This window comes from Argentina silus, assembly GCF_951799395.1.
Source record: "Argentina silus genome assembly, chromosome: 8".
NCBI lineage: Eukaryota > Metazoa > Chordata > Actinopteri > Argentiniformes > Argentinidae > Argentina > Argentina silus.
Window position 1 is genome coordinate 11,249,686 of NC_139662.1, and position 9,986 is coordinate 11,259,671.

The 9,986-nt window shown below is 47.1% G+C and overlaps 3 protein-coding genes across 3 annotated transcripts in view; all 3 read right to left on the bottom strand.

Moving 5' to 3' along the window:
* Window positions 1-3: 3 nt before the first annotated feature.
* On the bottom strand, window positions 4-4,681 carry atp6ap1a (ATPase H+ transporting accessory protein 1a). Its single transcript, XM_083674647.1, has 11 exons — window positions 4,554-4,681; window positions 3,917-4,043; window positions 3,748-3,822; window positions 3,410-3,603; window positions 2,557-2,597; window positions 2,310-2,395; window positions 2,063-2,212; window positions 1,682-1,839; window positions 1,371-1,421; window positions 763-1,000; window positions 4-451 (listed from the first exon to the last, which is right to left on the bottom strand). The coding sequence occupies exons 1-11, from the start codon at window positions 4,673-4,675 to the stop codon at window positions 242-244; spliced, it is 1,452 nt and encodes a 483-aa protein (XP_083530773.1). The 5' UTR covers window positions 4,676-4,681; the 3' UTR covers window positions 4-241.
* Window positions 4,682-6,531: 1,850 nt separating this feature from the next.
* On the bottom strand, window positions 6,532-9,558 carry tafazzin (tafazzin, phospholipid-lysophospholipid transacylase). Its single transcript, XM_083675826.1, has 11 exons — window positions 9,428-9,558; window positions 8,723-8,867; window positions 8,465-8,593; window positions 8,308-8,353; window positions 8,124-8,209; window positions 7,885-7,965; window positions 7,666-7,707; window positions 7,384-7,446; window positions 7,199-7,251; window positions 6,988-7,065; window positions 6,532-6,740 (listed from the first exon to the last, which is right to left on the bottom strand). Exons 2-11 carry the CDS (start codon window positions 8,829-8,831, stop codon window positions 6,639-6,641), a joined length of 789 nt encoding a protein of 262 aa, XP_083531952.1. The 5' UTR covers window positions 8,832-8,867; window positions 9,428-9,558; the 3' UTR covers window positions 6,532-6,638.
* Window positions 9,559-9,926: 368 nt separating this feature from the next.
* Window positions 9,927-9,986, bottom strand: part of LOC310808130 (mitochondrial carnitine/acylcarnitine carrier protein-like) — a 6,299-nt gene continuing 6,239 nt past the window's right edge. The window contains exon 9 of the mRNA XM_083674835.1: window positions 9,927-9,986. This exon is cut by the window's right edge and continues 520 nt beyond it. The gene's annotated coding sequence lies outside the window, so the exon portion shown is untranslated.

Sequence of the window (9,986 nt, forward strand, 5' to 3'; positions counted from 1 at the left end):
CATTCCTGATTCCCTTTCCATGCATTACAATGAGCCTGTCCTCCGATGTTTACCTCCATCAGCGTCCACTGATCTATACATAGATGGGGTGGATGGAATGTCAAGACTATCAGACAGCATGAGGGAGAGCAGAGAGGGGGGGGGGGAGGATGGAGCAGGTACATAAAGTAATGTGGGTAGTCAGTAGTGTGTGTGTGTGTGTGCGCGCATGTGTGTGTGTGTGTGTGTGTATGTATATCAGTTAATCTGTCTGGGGTACAGAGATAGCAGGACCCTTGGGATCATCGAATCTGTCCATGGTGCGTAACTGCATGATCATGTGCAGGCCGTAGGTGAGCACTAGGACCATGAGGAGGCTGGTGACCAGCCCCATCCAGATGCCCGGGGTGAAGAAGCCTGCACAGTCACTGGCATACGAGAAGTCACTACCAGTGACGTTAAAACCCTGAATCTAGATGGAGAAAGAGGGAAAAGAACGAGAGAGAGAGAGAGAGAGAGAGAGAGAGAGGGCGGGGGGGAGGATCATGTATCGGTTATTACTTATTTCAACTGGTCCTCTGGGATTTTCACCCAACCCCTTTATAGGCTAACAAATATCCCCCCCAGCCCATGCCCCACCCACCCCTCCTCCTCCTCCTCCTCCTCAACCCAATAACCACTGAATTAGCCAATCACCATCTGGACTATCTAATGGGAGTGTTAAAGCAATTGTGACATCAGAGTCGCTGCCTACGCAGATTTAAATGACCAGATGAGATTTACCTGGAAGTCATCGAAGGAGACTCTCCACTGGTTGGCAGGGTCCTTGGAGGAGCGGGGGGTGAGGACGGGGTAGCGGAAGTTGGTGACCGACTCGCAGCGATAGGAGTACTCGGCCGGGGCGTAGACGTGGCGGCTCCCGTTGAACATGGCTTTGGTGCCGTCGTACTCCAGCTCTACCGTGTCCAGGGTGAACCAGCGCCGGGCCGACACCTTGTAGTGCCTCTGACTCATGGCAAAGCTGGAGAGAGAGAGAGAGAGAGAAAGAGAGTGTGAGAGAGAGAGAGAGACATACACACACAAAGTTGATTAAATGAAGGAGTCATGGCTGGTACAGTGCTATTTTCGAGGGTCTAAGGCTGGGTGGGTGAGTAGGTGTATATATATATATATATATATATAGTGTGTATGTATATATATATATATATATATATATATATATATATCATTTAGCTGACGCTTTTATCCAAAGTAACTTACATTGCAGTGAGCGCATACATTTCAGTATATTTGGTCCCAGCGGGAATCAAACCCACAACCTAAGCATTGTTAGTGCCATGCTCTACCCACGGAGCCACAGAGGACCAGGGTGTGTGCGTGTTCGTACTCACATAAGTTTGAAGGAACGATGGCCGAGGACATTCTCATAATTCAAGACCAGCCTGAGAGGAAAGTAAGAAACAAAGGAGAAGCGGAGAAAAAGAGAAAGAACGAGAGAGAGAGAGAGAGAGAGAGAGAGAGAGAGAGAGAGAGAGATGAAATAAAGGTACTGGACCGTCTCATCATTTGGGATCGAGGCGTAAAGCTGAGTCAGCGCAACAGACGAGGGAGGAGGGTAATCCATCAAAACATCTGACCACGTTTGGAATGAACCGTCCTCCCTGACCCCCCCCACCCCCCCGACCCCCCCGACCCCCCTGACCTTGAGCGTGACTGGTCGCAGACGGAGCCTTGGAGCCTGGGGGTCACGCTCTCTCCGAAGGTGAAGGGCGTGAGGTCGTGTCTCTCCCAGCGGCCCTCGCGGAGGATGCTCACCGTCAGGTTCTTCGCCCACAGCAGGATACAGCTGGAGTCTCCCTCCTACGGGCGACAGAGCGACTCAGTCAGCTACGTGTCGACATCACACATCAAAACACCTCCGATTCACATACATGCCACACAAAGAGCCTTGGGGGGGGGGGGGGAGAACCCTCAAACAAAACAAGTGACATCATACCATCATCCAATACAAAACTAAATGAATTCCTACGACATGAACCCTCTGAGAAATCAATGAATTACAATCGCTTCCGAGTCATTCTACCTTGAACTCCACTGGGGGGTAAACCCCGGCCTTTTCTTGGACCCATTCCCTTCCCCTTTCCCTGTTGTTTCTGTCCCCGCCCCGGCCTCTGGCCTGCAGCAGGGAGCGCCCGCCTCCCACGCCGGCCTCCAGCGACAGAGACGACACCTCCTAGAGACAGACGGAGACACATGGAGTTAGGACACACACACACACACACACACACACACACACACACACACACACACACTCTCTCTCTCTCTCTTACATGTGAGGGGCGCAGGGCAGTGTAGATGGCAGCGTATGGGACAGACTGGCTCCTCATGATGCTCAAAACCTGACCAATCACCTCATCTGAAATAAATGAACACACACACACAGACACACACACATAAGGTACAGACCAAGTTGTTTTCCAGTGACCTGCACCTGCATGCTCAAATAAGGACAGAGCTGAATTAAGAAGGGCGATATTTTTGTCACAGCACAGCCACCGTACAGTGGAGCCTACTCACCATTCCCACTGAGAACCTCCTTGGCTGACATCAGATCAGCCCTGCGAGAGACCACACCCACAATCAGAGAAGCTGCATCGATTAGAGCACACCCACAACCACAACCACACAAGCCATGTTTGCTTGTCTGTTTCGACTGCTGTCATTCGCCTCAATTTGTTTTTATTTGACATGCATGCTTTGAGAAAGTGTTATACAAATCAAATGTATTATTACTATTCCTATTATTATTATTAGATAGACCACACCCACAATCAGACAAGCCATATAGATAGACCAAACCACAATCAGACAAGACTTATGGTGCACTCATGACCAAGTCAGAAACTCGGAATTCCCGGACCTTTCGGACCTCCGAGTTCGGAGCATTCGAGTGATTTGAAGTCCGTTGGCCAGTTATAACCGCTTTAAATTTCAATGTTGCAGGTTTTCAGCTCTCCAAAACGAAAACAAACTGCAGTGGGGTATTTAACACCTTAGAAAACCAATGTTGTTATATTTCCACTTCACTTAGTGTAAGCTTCTGAAAATCCTACCATGCTCACGGTTACTTTCTGGTTGACATGACGTCAGAGAACTACAGGTCGGAAACTCGGAGCTTGTTTCCTTGTAATTACGAGTTGGAGGGCCGTTCAAACTGATTTTTTCCCACTCAGAGTTCGTATTTCCGAGTTTCTGACTTGTCTTGAACAACCTATTATACAGACACCACACCCACAGTCAGAGAGCTAAGCATGTAAGCTTACACAGTCAACTGTACAAGAAAACTAGGAATATCACTGCATGTTAAGGTGTGTGAGCGTGTGTGTGTGTGTGTGTGTGTGTGTGTGTGTGTGTGTGTGTGTGTGTGTACCCAGTGCTGTAGGGCAGTCTGAACACCAGTAGAGCAGGTGTGGAGGCATTGAGTCGTAGTTGGCTGAGCGTCTCAGGGTCCATGTAGAGAGGGGAGGTTTCTAATTGGTCCTGGAGCTGACCAATGAAAGCACTGGAGGCAGTCCAGGACACGGCAGGCAACACCAAGGGGGAGGGAGAGGAGAGCAGAGCCCTCTACAGGACCAGGGAGAGAACAACAACATAAGAGGTTAGTGGATGAGGTGGATTCATCCCCGCTGCAATGTTAGGTACTTTCACCATTTGGAAGAAATATGATTTATTTTTTATTAGTCCAAGATGTAAAGGGGTTAGGGTTACCTCAAGGTTTGGGAAAGCACTGTCCTGCTTGTTACCAAAAGCCCCTCCGTACATGGTGAAGTCCTCAATACTCATCTGGTAGGGTCAGACATAGCAAGACATTAAAATCACACACAACTAGTCTCTGGAACCAGAACTTCTCTGTAGGATAGTGAACCTCAACCCATACTTTGTCCTGTAGAAAGAGCAGCACGTTTCGTGGGGCCGAGCCCAGAGCTGTGTCCAGGTAGGAGGCCAATTGTACACTCCCGACGATGTGGCCGGCCATGGGAGGAGACTGGGATGGGAGGGCGGACCTGGTTGATTGAGCACAGGGAACAGCGATGTAAACGGGACTCAAATATACGTACAGATACTGTACTATGTCCCGTAAATAATCGTGTACCCAGATCACAGGTTCGGCAATAATTATGCGATTGATGATGATGATGATGAGGTGGGTACATAGCTAATATATACTCCATCTGTGCCGTGGGGTAAACAATGAGCTGGTGCCACTCTTGTCAGTGAGCAGTGCTAGAAATGTTAGCGTAGGCTAGCTGGCTAGGGCAAAACGACTGGCTGAATAGCTGCCACATAGGCTACATACAGTATGTGATCAATATGATCCAATGGTTGGCCATTTCTGGCTACGCAGATTAAATCAATACCGTACATCGCAATTTAGTGGAGCTAAAGTAAGCTTGCGAGTAGGTAGGAATGACAAGATGTCAGGTCTGCACAGCGCAGCCAGGCTAAACCAGCTGGCGGTCGTCCTGAAGCAAGCAACCATACCGCAACGAAACCGCAGAAACACACACACATACCCTTCGCTCGTCCATAACATCAGCGGCACCTGTTCATCGCAGGTCCCGGAGGAGAATACGGTGAATAAAAGGGCCAAACACACCGACAGTCGGTTGAGGGCTGGCATCCTTGCGGTAGCCATCTTCGGGAATTCTGACAGGTGACGTCAACGATGGAGCAAGTCACGTGACCGGAGTTGAATCGGCCTTAGGCTCGGAGTGGATATTTTTTCCTCCAAATTCTAGTACAAATTGTGTCCTCCCAATTACACTTGGTGCTCCCAAGCCATTCAGTAGTGAATTCCCCAGTCCACTGGTCACGATAACCTTTTTACAATCCAAAGTATGTGTTTACAATGGATTCAACATCAGTACACATTTGAAATTTCCCAAAAATCAATACTTTATTAGGGTACACATGGCGGTGTGTCAATCACAGTAAGGTGATATATTTATCATATAATAAACTTTAAATACAGATCATTATTTACTGTCGCCTTGCTTCAGTCGCTTATCAGACATGGATCAAAAGCAGATGATTTCTGTAATAAAATACATTATGTACAACATGAAAGTAGGGATGGCATTCGGTGAGAGACAGTGTTGGGGACGATTCCATTTCAATCGACTCAATTCAAGAATTCAAGAAACTGCTGTCAAAAAGGACTTTTTTTTTCAACTCTTGAATTAGAATTTCAATTCACTTCCTAAATTGACTGAACTGAGATGGAATTAATACCAACCCTGGTGAGACGGAAAAAGACTTTTCATCACTTCATCACTTCATTATCTTTCTCTAAATGAAAAGAAAATGATGCACTGGCAAAATCTTCGCGTGGCACCGCGGAAGTCATTCGGAGGCTGCCGTCTTTATGCTTTATGCACGTTCGCTATTGATATCCGTAGCTCCTCAAATACCCAGGCGCTCACAGTGGACAGGACATAGTGGTCTAAAGGCATCTTCCCATTCTTATTTATAGTGAGGAATCCCACCATGTGAGACTGGCTAGAAACACAGACTAGAAGGAGACTGATATGGGAGTTGGGGAGCTCCTGGGTTGGAGTGGAAGGTTGGCACAGTGGGGAGCAGTGGAGGAAGCCTCTCTGGGACCAGTTCACCAGACCAGTCCAGACCAGACCAGCTCATCCAACTGGTTCGTGGTCAATCCAATGTTGGCTTTGGATCTCTCTCTCTCCATCTGTCTGTGTGAGTGAGTGAGTGAGTGTGTGTGAGTGAGTGAGTGAGTGAGTGAGTGAGTGAGTGTGTGTGTGTGTGTGTGTGTGTGTGTGTGAGTGTGTGTGTGTGTCGCTCATGGCATTAACCAGTGTGACTGTATTTATTTCTAAGAAATAAATGCCCTAAATTCAAATAAACCATTGCAAACCAAACAGATTCTGGCGTTGATTTGCGACAGTTCTCTCCTGTATAGAGAGTAACGCTTTAGGAGATCAGCCAATACTAAACTAGCACAAATGTCTGGAGCAATTATTAAATAGATCATCATTGGAGACGGTGCCATGCAGGACATGTGGTCTGGTTTTTCATACATTATCAAAACACGTAAGTTGTATACAGACAACACAGGTAACAGTTGAGTTACGAACCCAGCTACATGGGCTCAGGGGCAAATACAGAGGACGAACCATGCTTTTTATACAGATCTGTTCCAAAAGAAAACATTCCATTAGTTCAACCAATTGGGGCTACCAATCACCCTCCAGGTACAAATGAAGATGGCGTCCCCCAAATGTTTAAATGTAACCTTTTTAAATGTAACGTTTCCTCAACGTTTCCCCGAGTGTTCCCAGAGGGCCAGCTCAGAGTGGTCACCATGGTGAGGCAAATCTGTAGTCCAACAGAAAGCAGGGTGGAGAGGAGTCCATTCCTCCTGTCCATTCCATGAGAGGGGTGTGTGTGTGTGTGACTACAGGTAAATATCTATAAGTATGTATATGTTTAGTTCATGGAGAGTTTGTGTGTGTAGTCATAGTGTGTGTGTGTGTGTATGGTCAATGTCTATATAGTCTGCATCCAGACGCTACCCTGAGGTTAGGGTATCGCTCTCCTCTCCAGGGAGGAGTGAAGGCCGGGGTGAAGGCTGGGACTCAGGATTGGGTCTGTACCTGCTGGTGGAGGGCCTCGGCCTGAGTCTTCAGGGAGCGAAACTCCCCCTGGATGAAATCAGTCAGGACCTTCCTCATCTCCATCTAAGAGAGTCAGGGGTGGGGTAGCGTAAGGACACACACACACACACACACACACACACACACACACACACACACACACACACACACACACACACACACACACACACACACACACACACACACACACACACACACACACACACACACACACACACACACACACGACTACCTGGTCAATGGAAGTTGTATCCATATTTCTACACTCATGGAAAATGGGGAGTGTGTGTGTGTGTGTGTGTATTCTCACCTGACTCTTGTTCTCAGCTCGGAGCGACTCCACCAGGTGTTTGACACTGAACGGTTTCCCCACTAGGACCGTGATCCTCTGACAACACAAACGTTCCCGTCAGTTACAGGTATATTACAGGGTTCGGATCCTAACAGAAAACTTGGATTTCTGTATGCGTAATACAGGGTTGTGTGTGTGTGTGTGTGTGTGTGTGTGTACGTGAGCTCACCTTGCCCGTTCGGGGGATGTAAGGCTTCTCATTGGGCAGAACGTCACACATACCTGAGACAGAAGCAGATCACGCTTACATCAGCAACATGTTTAATAATGTTGCGCGTGTGTGTGTCGCATATTATATGTTTATTGTGTGTCTGTGTGTGTGTGTGTGTGTGTGAGAGAGAGAGAGAGACTCACCAACATGCCAAAGGGGTAGTATGATAGGGTTTAGGGTACACTCTGCTAGCAGTCGGCCCACACCTAAAACAGAGAGAGAGAGAGACAGACACACACACACACACACACACAATCAGTACACAACTCATTCTGACCCTCTGAGACAGGCACACAACCTTGGTCGCACGTCTAACGCCTAGCTTAAAAACAGATCCCTAACTCTGAGACAAAAACACCAGACTAAGTACAGGCCTCTGGCCCTTAAACCAGGTTTACAACCAAGACACACACAACACAACTTACCCCATTTTAACCGTATAAACTCCTCAGACATGTTGACTTTACCTGAGGGGGTGAAGAGAGAGAGGTCTGTTTAGTCTAAGTTGATCACTATCACACAGGTAACTCCTACAAACCATATGAGAGAGACAGGGTCAAAGACAGAGAGAGGGGCGGACAGACAGACAGACAGACAGCATGTAAGTAGCGGTTGTCAGAGGGAGTGAGTAAGAGATGTCCTACCCTCTGGGAAGATATGAACCCACTCTCCTCCATTCAGCTTCTCCAGAATTAAGTCCATGCCTTTCTGATACACACCATCACCTAAAGGAACACACACACACACACACACACACACACGTCTTATCATTGTAATGCCAGCTGAAAAAAGCACAGACTCTGTTATCCACCCAACCACCCACCCACACACCCACCCACACACCCACCCACCCACACTCACACACACACACACACACACTCACCTCGGTACACAGGAACACACCTGCCACGGCTGAAGAATTTAGAGTGGAACTCTTTGGTGAAACAGATGTCTGATGCTGCCGGGGTCCTGTCCAATCAAAGGCAAGAGAGATCCCAACGTACCATCAGACAAATGAACATCTAGAAGTTTCCCTGGGATTGGTAACTGAGAGAAGAGTCACTCACCAGCGCATTTTATTCAAGCTCCAGAGATGTTTCAGTTTCAGTACCCCTGTAACAAAGAGCGGGGAGACACACACATTGTGTGTTAATAATAATACTACATCAAACTTAAATAGCGATTTTCTAAGACCCAAAGACGCTTTCCAAAAAGTGTTCTTACCCCAGATGTGAGGGTCATCCATGCAGGACTCATGATTGGCCACTGTGATGAGGGGCGTCTCTGGGGAGCGTTGGTCTACCAGGTCCAATAGAACCTCATGATTATGAACCATCAGATGGTTCATATAGTCTACAATGGGAGAGAGGAGAGAGAGAGAGACGGGTCACATACAGTAGTATAGTTTACAGCAAGAATTCACACTACTGAGTGAGTGGATAAGTGTGCATGTAACTGTAAATGTAACTGTGTGTGACTTACTGGTCCAAAAGTAGGAGTATGACCCCACCATGCCCATGACCACAGTGCTGGAGATCCTCCAGGCCAGTGTGGGGCACTGTGGGAACGGCCATTTCACCTCCAGGGGCATGGCAGCACACTACAGCCTGCATCCACACACATCCACCTAGCATACAGTACATGACTTATTAACAGATAATAAGATAATAATGAGATATACATGTCACACACACACACTCTCTCTAATGTTTTATCCCTGCCCTAATGTTTGCTTATACACAACACACTTTGAGAAACTTATTGCACAATAATACACATTCTATACCTTGGTTGCTTGCTTTATGTAACAGCACCCAGACCCACACCCACCCACCCACCCACACCCACACCCACACCCACACACACACACACACACACACACACACACACACACACACACACACACACACACACACACACCCACACCCACACACACATTAGCTAGCTAGCTAATGCTAATGTTAGAGGAGGAATGGGATGGGAGACTGACATTAACACCCACTAGCTGGTTTTGAAGATAAGCCAAACGTGTGTCTAAATGTCGAGTGAATCTCTTTCCCAGCCCCAACGGTGTTTATTGACATCCAGAGTTTACAGCCTGGACAAGCTCACAAGCATGGCTTCCAAACAAGTGTGTGGGGGGGTACCTGTCAACAAACCAAATAGCAGTAGTCTCCAAAGCCTTACCTCCTAGATCTCCATGAAAGTTTCATACACCTCTCATAAATCGTAGCGATTGCATTTAAACGTTAGTCCCAACATTTGGAAGCGTACAAAAACCATAGACATGGACCAGTTTTCTCCTCACCTTTCTCTTGTCAGCTGACAGCCAACAAGGTCTTCGACCTCGGAAAGGATTACTTGCGCTATGAATTGTGGAAGTTGTAGGTCGTAAGCACTTTGACAAAGTATAGCATCATGAGGAGATTTGTTGAGTCACACTTTGGTTTTGTGTTCACCAAATGTGTATGTTTATAAAAATCGATCGATCAATGATAAATCGTCTGTTTGGGGTGTCAAGTTCGGCCTTTTGCGTGTGTTTCTCCACTTCCGGACTGAGAAGAGCTGAACTCTGGGTAATAAAAAGTGTGTGAAAGGTGACTGCTGTTTCTGTCCTCTGAAGTCAACAGATGACATTTGGCAAATTCGATTTTATTCAAACCAACATATTAAACCTGTTCAGATCATGATTTATCCACATTTTAATGACCAAAAAAAAAAAGGAATCAAATTAGAAAAAGAGTGA

Excerpts from the sequence above, each read along its gene's own strand:
- atp6ap1a (XM_083674647.1), bottom strand. The coding sequence starts at position 4,675 with ATGGCTACCGCAAGGATGCCAGCCCTCAACCGACTGTCGGTGTGTTTG. Across the intron at positions 2,213-2,309 it reads CTGCCCTGCGCCCCTCACAT|GAGGTGTCGTCTCTGTCGCT; the intron begins GTAAGAGAGAGA and ends GTCTGTCTCTAG. Across the intron at positions 1,422-1,681 it reads TGCGACCAGTCACGCTCAAG|GCTGGTCTTGAATTATGAGA; the intron begins GTCAGGGGGGTC and ends CTTTCCTCTCAG.
- tafazzin (XM_083675826.1), bottom strand. The coding sequence starts at position 8,831 with ATGCCCCTGGAGGTGAAATGGCCGTTCCCACAGTGCCCCACACTGGCC. Across the intron at positions 8,354-8,464 it reads GGATGACCCTCACATCTGGG|GGGTACTGAAACTGAAACAT; the intron begins GTAAGAACACTT and ends TCTTTGTTACAG. Across the intron at positions 8,210-8,307 it reads AGCTTGAATAAAATGCGCTG|GACCCCGGCAGCATCAGACA; the intron begins GTGAGTGACTCT and ends TTGATTGGACAG.